Source organism: Barbus barbus (assembly GCF_936440315.1).
Source record: "Barbus barbus genome assembly, chromosome: 50".
In the NCBI taxonomy this organism is placed as follows: domain Eukaryota; kingdom Metazoa; phylum Chordata; class Actinopteri; order Cypriniformes; family Cyprinidae; genus Barbus; species Barbus barbus.
The window spans coordinates 12,390,858-12,404,493 of record NC_136728.1 but is presented as its reverse complement, the minus strand read 5'-3'; the positions used below and the strand labels follow the sequence as shown (position 1 = coordinate 12,404,493).

General features: G+C 37.5%; 1 protein-coding gene and 1 pseudogene across 3 annotated transcripts; one reads left to right on the top strand and one right to left on the bottom strand.

The window, feature by feature from the left end:
* Positions 1-67: 67 nt before the first annotated feature.
* LOC306868365 (pancreatic secretory granule membrane major glycoprotein GP2-like) lies at positions 68-2,417 on the bottom strand (annotated as a pseudogene). The gene is made up of 6 exons: positions 2,217-2,417; positions 1,971-2,134; positions 1,302-1,544; positions 455-638; positions 271-376; positions 68-231 (listed from the first exon to the last, which is right to left on the bottom strand). The product of its transcript is annotated as a pancreatic secretory granule membrane major glycoprotein GP2-like (transcript).
* Positions 2,418-3,616: 1,199 nt separating this feature from the next.
* Positions 3,617-13,067, top strand: LOC306868262 (protein VAC14 homolog). Of its 2 annotated transcripts, none has more exons than XM_079414356.1 (19): positions 3,617-4,245; positions 4,617-4,767; positions 4,910-5,077; positions 5,305-5,367; positions 5,457-5,564; positions 6,161-6,270; positions 6,379-6,500; positions 6,577-6,714; positions 6,867-7,010; positions 9,484-9,547; positions 9,767-9,911; positions 10,001-10,066; positions 10,147-10,294; positions 10,403-10,535; positions 10,670-10,844; positions 10,955-11,073; positions 11,945-12,024; positions 12,104-12,254; positions 12,335-13,067. In XM_079414356.1, exons 1-19 carry the CDS (start codon positions 4,142-4,144, stop codon positions 12,489-12,491), a joined length of 2,346 nt encoding a protein of 781 aa, XP_079270482.1. In that variant the 5' UTR covers positions 3,617-4,141; the 3' UTR covers positions 12,492-13,067. The 2 variants fall into 2 exon arrangements, with proteins under 2 accessions (XP_079270482.1, XP_079270483.1); XM_079414357.1 differs by having other exon boundaries at positions 3,643-4,245; positions 10,147-10,261; positions 12,335-13,060.
* The last annotated feature ends 569 nt before the right edge of the window (positions 13,068-13,636 follow it).

The window sequence follows — 13,636 nt, the reverse complement described above, 5'->3', positions numbered from 1 at the left end:
GCTTGTGTACTTGAGGTAGTTTTATACCCAACACAAACCATGGTGTGCTGGGTGAAAATGTGATTTATTAGCTATTTGTCATGTGTCGTCGATTTCCCGCTTTGGCGATACTGATAAGGATGAAAAGGAAGATGCCCGGAGTCCAAATCACTGCCAGTGGAAGGACCAATGTGAGGAGATATAAAATTAGACAAAATACAAATGGGTCAAACATGATAACAAGGATGGCATCTATGTATTAAAATGTTGTAGGACACTACATAAACATACTTATCGTAGGTCCGACTGGTAACTCTCGTCTGATTGGTCCATAAGACAGCAGGCCTTGAGCCTGCCCATCCATAACCACCTCTCTTTTGGATACAGTTTTGCATTCCTAAAACAAATCAGGTCAGGTTAACAATGGAACACGTAATTGTCTGAAACCAGCTGGTTAAAAAAAAAAAAAGCTTACAGGAATACAAGACTTTCCATCATCAGGTGTGCAGAGATGCACTGTGCAGTGCAGGTAGAAGCTGTGGGGCTCATATACAAACCGAAACATATCAAACGAATAACGGACAGTTGACCCCTCACCGTTTCTTCCTGCAGGGTGTGTCGTACCATTACCAAATGAAGTTGTTTTGTCATTTGTGCACCTTGAGGACAATCAGAAAAACATCAATACATTTCTGAAAGGTGAAATATTTAGTTATTGCTACCAAATCTCAAGAGCAAACATAATTATTTTACGGGCCCTTAGGGCGGTTGCACCGGCCACGAGGCATACGGACCAAGGGACCAAGAGGGCCCTGCTCCCTACCTCGCACCGGGCCCAGCATCAGCTAAGGATGGCCCTGAGTGGAACTTAGTTTGGAAGTGACTCGAGTAAAGGTTTGTTCACACTTTTTGTTGTTCGACAAAATATTGCAGGCAAAAACCAGTCATTCAAACTGGAATCCATGCGATCGGGAGTTTTGCTTGAGGGTAAACACAAATTTGACTTGTGTTCAAGTTGGTTACACAAATTTGCTGTTGAACAACAAACAGCTGCTTGGTTTGAATGTGTGCTGCATTGCTTTTCATCTCCAAAATTTCACAAATGTTGCTAATTTGACTTACAGTAACCTTAAGTGGTCCCTGATGCATTTCTAATAGGCAATGGACCTTCTTTGCCTGCAAAATTTCACTCAAGTTTCTGCACCTTCAGTCACCAGTTCACCAGAAACAAAATACCTATGAATTGCTATGAGTGTGTATTGGTAACTGAGCTTAAAAAGAGACTATTTAAAATTTACAAGCATGAAATTCACAATACTAACCCATTTACAAGCAGTGTGTGGCTAAAGCCTGAGTTATCATTAGCTTGAGGAGTCGGAGTTGCCCAACACTCATTTACTTTCAGATGGAAGAAACCGTCAGGCTCCGTCACTTGGATCTGGACATAGATTTGATCTCCAAGCTTAATAGTAGGTGCGCTGGTGAAAGCCTCAGTGTATGTGTGATCTTTAAATAGGCTCATCTCCACCTTGGCATCCACTTCATCCACCTTGAATATTCTTTCACTTGAAAAACAAATCAAACTGATTTAACACATGCTTTGAGTATAATTTTGGATTTTTTTATTTTATTTAATTTACTCACCCTTTGGCAATCCATAATGTAGATATGTTTGTTTCTTCATTGTTTTAGCAATTTAGATATCCATCAATTAATGTCTTGTGAAGAAACAAAACAACCATTTAAATTATTGCACAATTTTAATTGATGGACTGGAGTTTGAGACATTTATAATCAGCTGTTTGGACTCTCATTCTGATGCCACCTATTCACTGCAGAGGATCCATTATTAGTGAACAAGTGATGTAATGATTCTCCAAATCTGTTCCAATGAAGAAACAAACCCATCTACATCTTGGATGGCTTGAGGGCGAGTACATTTTCAAATTTTCAATTTTGGGTGGACTATTTCTTCAAAATCAGTATGTTACCTGGAGAAAGAGATGATGGGAAATGCCAGGCTGAGTCTACGGATGTACGGAATCGGATAGATGCACTTGTACTCAGTCTGTACCACTGGATCTCTCACAATGTTTCCATAGATAGGTGGGTCAGACATCAGTGTTAAGGAGTACACAATGTGCGTTATGTTCTTCTGTTTAGAGTGGATGGGACATGTAATGTGAACATGCTGATGCTTGCTTAGTTTGAGGAAAAAAATAATAATAGTATTTTACCTCCAGAGGTTTGCCTCCACAGGCAGTGTACTGGTCCATTGGTGTGTGCACTGTGAAATAGGCTGATCCAGAGATCTCCTCTCAATGGGCACGACAGCTGGCGTAAATCAAATGAACAGCTTCTATTCCCACATTGTAGTACTTGAAGAACTCTTCATCCACTAGGATGGAAATGAAGTCTTTGCCACACGTCACATTCATTGTTGCAACTTGAAAATAAATATTACGTTGATATAAAATTTGTTAAATTTCAATAACATAACATAAAGTTAGCAAAGCAACCAGAGCCAGATTCACAAGACATTCTTATGAAGGGAAAAAAACATATTAAAACAAAACTTAAGCATTCTAATTCTTAAAAATCATTGGTCAAAGGTAGCCTATAGTCTGTCATTTTACTGTTTTTTTTATTATTAAGATATTAGGAATAAAATGACAGAACACTTCAAAACTTAGACAACCTAATTTAGACAAAAATATAAAATGTAGAAAGAACTCTTCAAGACTTTTGTGAACATGCTTGACAACCAGCTAAAGTCAAGGAGATCAGTCTTGCTAAGACCAGCAATTCAACTGGTTACACAGTTTTCCCCACAAGGTTAAATCTCCTTTACCCTGGTCACATAGATCTCCAAAGTAGCCAACTGCACATTTACAAGTTCGCCTCTACGACAAAACGCAGGTAGATGGGTGAGAACACTGTGAAATCTCACATTCACCTGAATGAAAAAATGCTTTCATAGCAAGACTTGACTGAGATGAAATATTTCCATCACATGTGACCTTACCAGAAATACTCCCAAGAGCACAGAGTAACGTTGCGAGATGCAGAAACATCTGTGAGAGAAAAATTACAGTGAAAAATTAAATCTTCAAATCTGACACTGAAATACTGAAAAAAATACAAACCTTTGATTTCAGATAGTGCGTCATTTGTATCTTTTTTTTTAGATTTTTTTTTTTGGGGGGGGTTTTAGAAAATAACAGTTTTAAGGCAGCCTACTATTTAGTCTACATGTCAAATGGAGCCCATTCAAGTAAATAATAATTAAATAAATACATCAGAGAGGAAACGTTAAGTTAATTTGCCTCTGGTTGTCTGATGATGGACACATTAAAATGACCAATCACTTCTTTGACATGACGTTTAAATAAATAAACCAACAAATAAATAGGCACACATTTTCAAAATACATTACCACAAATATCATGCATGAACGCCTGTTATACATTGTTAACGTTACGTTATAATAATATGTTAAAATAAACACACATATAAACACTTTAGCTATTATTAAGCCAGTTTTATTCTGAAATAATTCCATTTAACAGCATATTAATATTGTTCTTTAATGTTTTCAAAGAACATGTGACTCGTATGAAGTAATCAAAACAAATCCGTTGATCGGCGCTCGATTGATTGACCAGACGCTGATGTTTGTAGGAAGTCATGTGAGCCGGGACATATGGCAGCTTTGGTCAATAGTTGATATTGAAAAACATTACTATCTACCTCTGTCATCACTCGCAAGGAAATATTCGTTCTGTACAGAAGCAATAGCGGTTTTTCGGACCGTCGTCTCTGAATGATTTAAGTTCATAGAGGTGCTAGGGCTTTTATTCTGCTTTGGCAGTAGCTGCTCTCATCCTCCTCTGCTCCCCGCTTTCAGTGGAGTGTCGCAGACAGCAGGTCATGGTATTTTATAAGTGATGCTTGTGGAAACACATTTTAGGGCTTCGTCTTGTCTGTAAACAATACAAGTGCGTGGCGAGCCAAGTCTCTTGGATGAAACATTACTACATTTATTCAGTCACACACTAACTGAACTGTCATCTAATGAGACTTTCTCTTTATTCACTGGGCTTCAGTTCATAGTTGTGGTTTATGCGTACTTTAAGGGGTTTTTCGAAATACTTTGAAAAAAATGAACACAGAAAAGGATTTTTCTCCATTGACACCAAACATTGTGAGAGCTCTCAACGACAAACTGTACGAGAAGAGGAAGGTGGCAGCTCTTGAGATTGAAAAGTGAGTCATAATCTGTTGTGTGTATTCATAAATTAAATCGAGGAACTGTTTTTAAATTAGAATATGTGGTATTCATTTGCCTGCAACTGCTGTTAGATTTGTTTTCTCCCATTTTGCTCCACTGACATGCATACATTTTAGTTTAACATGCATAGATAGTTTCTGTGTGTAATAAGTAATTGATTGTTGTTGCTTTGCTCAAATGGAGAGCTGGTCATCTGACATGCCACATGATCTCATTAGTCATGCTTGTGATCAGTAGCCCATAGTCCAAGCAGCACTGAAGTCCAGCTAGTGTTTGAAATTAATTATTAGAATGCTATGTTTTATTTATCCACCATTTATTCTGCTTCTTCCCAATCTTCTGTCAGGCTTGTACGGGAATTCGTCGCCCAGAACAACTCTGCACAGATCAGACATATCATCCAGATACTGGCCACAGAGTTTGCGCTCTCCCAGCACCCTCACAGCCGAAAAGGAGGCCTCATTGGGTTGGCGGCATGCTCCATTGCCCTGGGAAAAGTATGTGTACTAAATGCTTCCTCAGTACTCCTTTGAATACTTTATTCAATGGTATATTGGCTGCACGATGTTCAGTATGCTTGAAATTCCAAAGCAAATAATGGAGGCTTTGATTATGTTTCTTATCTTTTGTACTATTCAGGATTCTGGATTGTACCTTAAAGAACTCATTGATCCGGTTCTTACCTGTTTCAATGATTCTGACAGCCGTCTGCGCTACTACGCCTGTGAGGCCCTTTACAATATAGTGAAGGTTGCCAGGGGAGCAGTGCTGCCCCACTTCAACGTACTGTTTGATGGGCTTAGCAAGGTAAACTGATGCCCCATCATGTCTGGATGCATGCATGAACGGAAAAACAAAGAAGCATTCAATAGGGTGCAGACAGCATACTAAATAATACAGACCTTTTAACCATGTTATACTGACATTTTGAACATAATTTTCATTGGAAGTTTCATTACACAATCATTCCTAACTTTTACAGTTTCCTCTTCCTGTCCCTAAGACTCTCCTTACAAGTGATTTGTTCTTTACAGCTCGCTGCAGATCCTGATCCAAACGTAAAGAGTGGATCTGAGCTCCTGGATCGGCTTCTTAAGGCGAGTTTGAAATGAGAAATGTGGATTCTGCAGTTAAAGTTTAGAGTATCAAATGAAATAATGACTTCTTGTGTCCTTTTTATTTTAAGGACATTGTAACAGAGAGCAACAAATTTGACCTAGTAGCTTTTGTCCCGCTGTTGCGTGAGAGGATTTACTCAAACAACCAGTATGCCCGCCAATTCATTATCTCATGGGTGAGTTGAGCACTTTTCTATTTAGCTATCATTTATTTTTATTTCAGTTTTAATTTGAGTAATCTTAGTACTTCAAATTCAACTTATTTTTAGTGCTGTCAAAAGATTAATCGCAATTAATCACATTCAAAATAAAAGTTTTTGTGTACTTAATATATGCGTGTATTGTGTATATTTATTATGTATATATAAATACACACACATGCATGTATATATTTCAGAAAATATGTTATATTTATATATTAAATACATTTATATAATAAATTATTAGAATTTTCAAAATATGTACTTTGTGTGTATATTTATACATACATAATAAATATATAAAGTACACACATACATGTTATGTAAACAAAACTTTTATTTTGGATGTGATTTAATTGTGATTAATCGTTTGACAACACTACTTATTTTATTTCAGTTTCCAAGATAAATTTTCTCATTTTTAGCTTTTTGCCTGTTATTTATATTTTATTTTATTTCACCTTTAGTCAGTGTCCGAAAATGACAAATAGTTTTGTTTTTCGTTCACAATAACAACACTGATAATAGTTGACATTATCATTTTGTGATTTCCTGTGATGGTTTGACTCCAGATCCACGTGTTGGAGTCGGTTCCTGATATCAACCTCCTGGATTATCTGCCAGAAATTCTAGACGGACTCTTTCAGATTCTTGGAGACAGCAGCAAAGAGATCAGGCGAATGTATGTCTCATTATCTTTCCCTTTACTTGAGATAGTCTCTCCCTCTTCCTCTTTTCTCAGTTTTGTTTTTCTAATTTTTAAAGAGCATTAACAGCTGCTGTTTAATAGGTGTGAGCTGGTTTTGGGGGAATTCCTGAGAGAAATTAAGAAGAATCCATCCAGTGTCAAATTTGCGGAAATGGCTAACATATTAGTCATCCACTGTCAAGTGTCTGATGAATCAAAGTCGAGTGAGTCAGATTTAAAACTTTGTATAATTCTTTTTATAGGTAAGTAGTGTAATTCTTTAATTTTGTCTTTCTGCAGCTAACGATCTCATCCAGTTGACGTCGATGACATGGATGAGAGAATTCATTCAGCTTGCTGGAAGAGTGGTACTGCCGTATTCCTCTGGCATACTGACAGCAGTACTGCCTTGCCTTTCCTATGATGACCGCAAAAAGAGTATCCTAAACTAATATATAATATATAACTAATATAAAATGCATTTGCTGAGAGTGTTTTTGTGTTCAATGACATTCAGCTAAATGTTTTTGAGGTATTGATATTGTTCTGTTAGTATTAGTTGTCACTGTTCCTCAATAAACCATCTCCAGGTACCAAAGAGGCTGCCAGTGCATGTAATCATAGCCTGATGAAGCTTGTGACTCCTGAAGATGATGAAGATGATGAAGAATCACAGATCAAATCTTCCCCTCCAGGCGATGGGACTCCATCTAAGAAAGAGGGAGATCTGAATGGTAGGTTTAAATTTTTTTCTAATTTTATCAAATTTATAATGAGAAATTAGAGACATTTATTTAAATGTGTGGAAGCTAAGAGAAAAGTGATTGCATTGGCCGGGAATCGAACCCGGGCCTCCCGCGTGGCAGGCGAGAATTCTACCACTGAACCACCAATGCATATCTGCAAAGACTCTATCGCCCCCTGTCTTTCAACAGGAGAAAAGTGATAAAATCGTTTGAGTGAACTGTGCTGCCTAGTGAACAAATGACAGTTAGCGAGATTGAAGTTTGCCATCTAGTGAGCAAATGTGGTAATTAGTGAGGAAAGCTGCAAGACAGTTAGAGAGATTGGAGTGTGCCATCTAGTGAGCAAATATGGCGACTGCGTTTGAAAGTGCCCTCACTTTAGAAGCCAGGGGGTTTCCGAAACCATAGAAACTGTAATATATAAGTCATATGAAGTAGAACAGGGCACTCATGAAGCAATTTGTAAATTTCAGTTGTTTTTATTAAATGCTTTAAGCACTTTTTTAGTAAATAGTAAATTTTGATATTTACTAACAAGATTAGTAAATATTGATCCAAAATAATGAAGTAGACAAATAAATTTCTGACAATATAAACATATTACAATCTCACACTGAAAAATAAACAAATCAAACTGTACAGTATATACATGAGTTAAATATTTTTAAGGGCCAAAATATTAAAGAAATATTTATTTTCCATCTGGTAAAATGCAGACTCTTTAAACTCTCTCCTGGTCATCTCTTTCTGAATTCCCTGAGGTTGGGTAAATGGAGGGGAATAAACATTTTTTTGCAACACCATAGGAAAGCCTGTGTGTATGTGAGGACTGTTTGGACCCTGCTTCAGTTCCATTTTCCAAAATCTCCACAACCGACCAACGTGTCCAGTCTCAGGCTTTTTGCATTTTTGCTGTCCTTTCTCCTCCACCCGTTTCTTTGTGTCCTCAAGTTCACTCTCAAAGAACTACATTTCCATAACGTCTTGGAATGACATTCCAGGGTTTGTTAGTCCTTCATCACTATAAGCATTAAAAACCTTTGTGGAACAGTAGAAGTACCTGACAGGGCCTTGCTGATTAAGAAAAAAGTGGATAGAGAAACCATCTTTGGCTGTCCACAAGCAAGACAAGTCTTTGTTTGTTTCTTCTTCTCCTGCTCAAGTTGCTGCTGCAGCTCCATAATACAATTGTCTCAATAGTCTCGTGAGTTAGCAGTGTGATCAGAGCAGGTGCTGGTGGGTTTACATCCGCAGGGTTCATTGTTACCACTGGCACACTGGTTGTTTTACTACCCGCTTTAAAGACATTTCTCTGGAGTTGTTTAATGAAGAACTGGTGTTCAGTAGTTTGGCCAGGTGCTTGACATACTGTGAAATGTGCAGTTTTGTGGTTGAATGCGGTTTGGATCAGTAGAGGAATTGAGATGGATCCTCCAGAGAGGACCATTGCTGCATACTCCTGAGAATGTCCTTCTTCCCACGGTGTTTAATAGGTGTGAGTCAGTGGACTCCACGCTTGTGGTCCAGTACAAACACTGGAGAGAAACACAGTGAGTTTTATTAACTTCAGTTTGAAAATACAACTTTCAACAGATATTCATAATTTTTAAATTCATTTTACAAAAACTCACTGAAAAACTCCAGACACTATAATATGGAAATATCAGATCGTGCTGCAAAACAAAAGTGATTTTCTTCATCGGTATTTTTGTCTTGTTTTCCAGTGCAAATGCCTTAAGGATTCTTAAATAAAGATACATTTACTGGAGATACAAAATGACATGAAATACAAAGTCTTGTTTGAAGTGATTTTGTGATTAAAACAAGAACTAATATCTGCCATTTGGCAAAAAAGTGACCTTAATTTAAGTTGATAACTCATTGACAGATAGTTCTTATTGTTTTAAGATTAAACTCATTGAATTTTATTACATTTTCACATTTTTTAATTTTTTCTTCTTCTGCGAATTCAAACTTCACGCGGTGCCGAAACACGGAAGAGCGCCACGAGAGCGATAGCGACCGAAAGAATATTGCATCCGTAGTGGTTTAGCACTACCATTGAGAATGAATGGGAAACGGTTTAGGGCCGTTTAGCTAGAATCCAGGGGGCGACATTTAGCTTTTAGGAACGCATTGGTGGTTCAGTGGTAGAATTCTCGCCTGCCACGCGGGAGGCCCGGGTTCGATTCCCGGCCAATGCATCCACACTTTTTTCCTTTTGCACATTTTTTAAATATCTTGCTTATTCACACTAACGTTCAAATGTTTGTGGTCAGTATGATTTTTTTCCCTAAAAAAATGCATTCTTGTATTCATCAAAAAATTGTTAAACTGCTCAATATAGACGGTAAACATTGTTACAAAACAAATCTATTCCCAATAGTATTAAAATTAAATACACTCATTTTAAATTTTACATATGCCTGCTTTGATTTTATATCTCTGTTTTTGGTTATAGATTCCCTAAATGAGTCTCAGGAGTCAGTAGGTTTCAGCAACATCTCCTTCTTCACTCCAGCAAGGTACGTTTTGACAGTCACTGACACAACAACACTTTGTCTTTCTGTTTGCTGATGTTACACACTAAACACAGTAAAATAACTCATTAATGAACATTAATTGTAAGTAGAAGATTCAACCTTTAGCTGTTACTAAATGTCTAATTATTAAGTGTCTAGTTCAAAGATCGTAAGCTATTTAAGGATTTGTACAGGATCTCTGATTTACTCTGTTCTGTGTAGTTCTGACAGGTCTGCTTTAACCCTGGATCTGGATGGCATAGTGCAAGTACTGGACAGACATTTACACGATTCATCCACCGGAATGATGACTCGCATCGCTGTGTTGAAGTGGTTGTACCATCTGTACATCAAGACCCCTCGCAAGGTTTCTATAGATGGTATTTTAAATATGCAGCTTCAATGCTAAAAAGTACAATGCTAAACGTGTTTCGTTCCACTGTATCCCCATGGCAGATGTTCAAGCACACAGATAGTTTGTTCCCCATGTTACTGAAGACCCTATCAGATGAATCTGATGAAGTAAGCCATCATATTTTCCCAATCATCTCAGTGCTGATCTACCAGACGCAGCAATTTTAAAGAACAAATCTCTCTCCTAGGTGATTTTAAAAGATTTGGAGGTTTTGGCAGAAATTGCTTCATCACCTGCTGGTCAGACGGATGCATCTGGGTTGTGCGACAACTTGGATAACAAAACAGAGCTTCATATTCCAGGTGGGGTCAGAGATGGGCAGCCAGTGGTGGTTGGTGGGTAACATTTCCTGGTCTTCTTTATATCTGTTTATATACCAGAAAAGAAGATTGTTAACAGAATGCTGTGAACATGAAATCAAACAAGTGCTTTTTATTTGACAGGATCAAAAGTGACAGATTTATCTCCATCGACTCCCAGCATGAATTCCTACTTCTACAAGTTCATGATTAATTTGCTCAAGCGCTTCAGTTTAGAGAGGAAGCTTCTAGAAATGAGAGGGGCTTTCATTATCAGGTAAAACCATCCTAGCTCCTTTAATGAAGACTGGTTCCTCAAAACAGGAAAATTGTAGTCCAAGTAGAAACATCTGTAAATCTGAGTAGAGATTCAACAGATTTTGTCAGTAAGTTTCGTCCACTTCTCAACAGGCAGCTGTGCCTCCTCCTGCATGCGGAGAACATATTTCACTCTATGGCGGACATCTTACTCAAGGAGGAAGATCTGAAGTTTGCCTCCACCATGGTGCAGACACTTAACACAATTCTGCTTACCTCAGCTGAACTCTTCCAGCTGCGGAACCAGCTCAAGGACTTGCGCACACAGGTGACATCTGCTTTGAAGCATGGGATCTTTAAAACAGATGATTGTTTCTACTCAAGGTTTTGCATCTGTGCTCTTTATCACTGTTTATGTGTCTACTTTTTACCCATCAGGAAAGCTGTGCTCTTTTCTGCTGCCTCTATCGCTCTTGGTGTCACAATCCAGTGGCCACTGTGTCGCTTTGCTTCTTGACACAGAACTATCGGCATGCCTACGACCTCATCCAGAAATTGTATCCTTGCTATAAAGTTTATAATGTATCACTCGGTTTCAGACTCAATATTCTGTATGCTAGTTGCTAGTTCCTACACACACACAAAAGTTTGGGGTCTGTAACATTTAATTTGATTAAAAATATTACTATATATAAATAAAATAGCTGTTTTCTATTGTAATATATTTTAAAATGTAAATTATTTCTGTGATGACAAAGCTGAATTTTCAGCATCATTACTCCATTCTTCAGTGTCAAATGATCTTTCAGAAATCATTTTAATACTTTTGATTTGCTGCTCAAGAAAAATTTCTTATCGTTGTTGAAAAAAGTCGTGCTGCTTAATATTTTTGTGGAATCATTGATACATTGATAAGTAAATAAATAGCGTTTATTTGAAATAGAAATATTTTGTAACTATTTATAATTAAATAATAACTAATTTGTCTTTGCTAAATAGTGTTTATTTCTTTAAAATATATATAAAAAAAATCTTTCAGACCCCAAACTTTTGAAGAGTAGTGTATATAATCGGAAAAAAACTACATTTTTTAATACACTGTATAAAAAATACACTACCTACATTCATGGAATGTGCAGAAATATCTGGAAATTTCTTTTAAATCGTTATGTAGAAGCAGAGAAAATCATAGAAATTTTGTACTGAAATGTATTTTTTAATATTAAATTTAAAATATTTGTATGACTTTTTTAACGAGCTTAAAATTGTCTGTGTAATTTAATGTGTAAAATAGTTACAAAAAAATCTTTGAGTAATCACAAACTACTGTAGAAGTAATTTAGTTTAATTGATCAAAATGTGCCTGAACTGTAAAAATATATATATAAAAAAAAAAAAGACAAAAACATCTTGATTTGAGCTGATCAGTGGAGATCTGGAGGTAACTGTGGACTTCCTCATGGAGGTGGATAAACTTGTGCAGCTAATCGAGAGCCCCATCTTCACCTGTGAGTCCCATTCATCCACCACAGAAAACTGTTGAGTATCGTTTTCAGCTCTCCACACTTACACTCATTCTCTTTGCAGACCTTCGTCTGCAGCTTCTGGATGTGGAGCATAACCCATATCTCATCAAGGCTCTGTACGGCTTGCTGATGTTGCTTCCTCAGAGTCAGGCTTTCCAGCTGCTCTCACATCGGCTCAGCTGTGTGCCAAACCCTGAACTCTTGAGGACCGTGTAAGTTCTCATGCTCTCTAAACAGTCTGACATCATTTAGACTGGATAGTCGGCCTATTCTCAACTGCTTTATTTTTCAGGCAAGACCCAAAGGCACCCGTCAAAGACAAACGATTAGCCCAGCCACACATCGACTACTGTGAACTGCTCCAGCACTTCGACAGAGTCCAGAGCAAACACCTGGAGGTGAGGCATCAGAGGGCGGGACGCACTGAGCACCCAGACAGGAAGTTGTAAAGGTCACATACAGGATGAGATTACACAGCCTTTGTCTGAAAAGACTGGAACCTCAGCAGGACCTGTAGTGGGCATCTACCTGTCTCCTTATTCAGTTTTTAATGTATTCGAGCTACTATAAGCATGAGGGACTTCAGCGTGCTTTATTTTTTATGCTACGTGAAGTGCTTTATATTCAGGTGCTGGAATTGATGTATATACACACTTGGACATAATTGGACTAGGTCATCTGTTACAGATTAAGGGCCAATGGTTATATCATTCCCAACTGACTGGTTTAATATAACCCTCGCAAACCATTTGTACAGAACACCTTGCACGTAGTCCTGGATGTTTATTAGGATTTTTTATCTAAAACATTGTCTTCTCATGACAAGTACTGTAAATGAGTCTTTAATGGACATTTGTATTGTTTTTGTATTGCGATTTTATCTCTCACACAAACCACCTACAATATTCACTGTTTCCTCAGCATTCCCTTAGGAGTCTGCTTGTTGTTTTTCCTTATGTACATGCAAGCCATTTCTCTGTAATGTGAAGACAAAGTTACAATAAAGTGGACCATCATCATTATGTAGTTTTTGTTGGTTTTCTTGAATCACATGCAGCATGTGAATCCCAGAATCTCACTTTTTACAATCCAGCAGGTGGCGCTATTGTATTACTTTCACTAAGAACACGTCTTGGCTGTGGCTGAGAAAAAACGCTTAATTTATCACCGAAAATAGCTAGACGATTCTCTTTAATTGACCGAATTTAGCTACAAATGGCTCAAAATTAAAATCTAAAGTCACAAATAGCGTTTATATAGCATTCACAGTTACATTTTTAACATTCCTAAAATTCTTTCTCCTTACTCCTCGTTAGTATAGTGGTAAGTATCCCCGCCTGTCACGCGGGAGACCGGGGTTCGATTCCCCGACGGGGAGAGCATATTTTTGTTTATATTTTTGTTTTTCTGAATGTCTCTCTGCGTCCATAATGTATATGATAGCTATACTACGGGTCCTTCCTTCTGATGGCTTTAAAATATATGAAATGACAAGCAATGACAATGAAAATCTTACACAACAGTTATTTTAATCAAGCTATTTTAGTTGAGAGGGTGGAAAATAAGCATGGTTTATGATTTATGCGCTGATTAA

Bases quoted from the DNA above. Each gene is read 5' to 3' on its own strand.
- LOC306868262 (XM_079414356.1), top strand. From the start codon at position 4,142: ATGAACACAGAAAAGGATTTTTCTCCATTGACACCAAACATTGTGAGA. The intron at 5,368-5,456 runs GCGAGTTTGAAA...TTTTATTTTAAG, and splicing joins TCCTGGATCGGCTTCTTAAG to GACATTGTAACAGAGAGCAA. The intron at 6,271-6,378 runs GTATGTCTCATT...GCTGTTTAATAG, and splicing joins AGCAAAGAGATCAGGCGAAT to GTGTGAGCTGGTTTTGGGGG.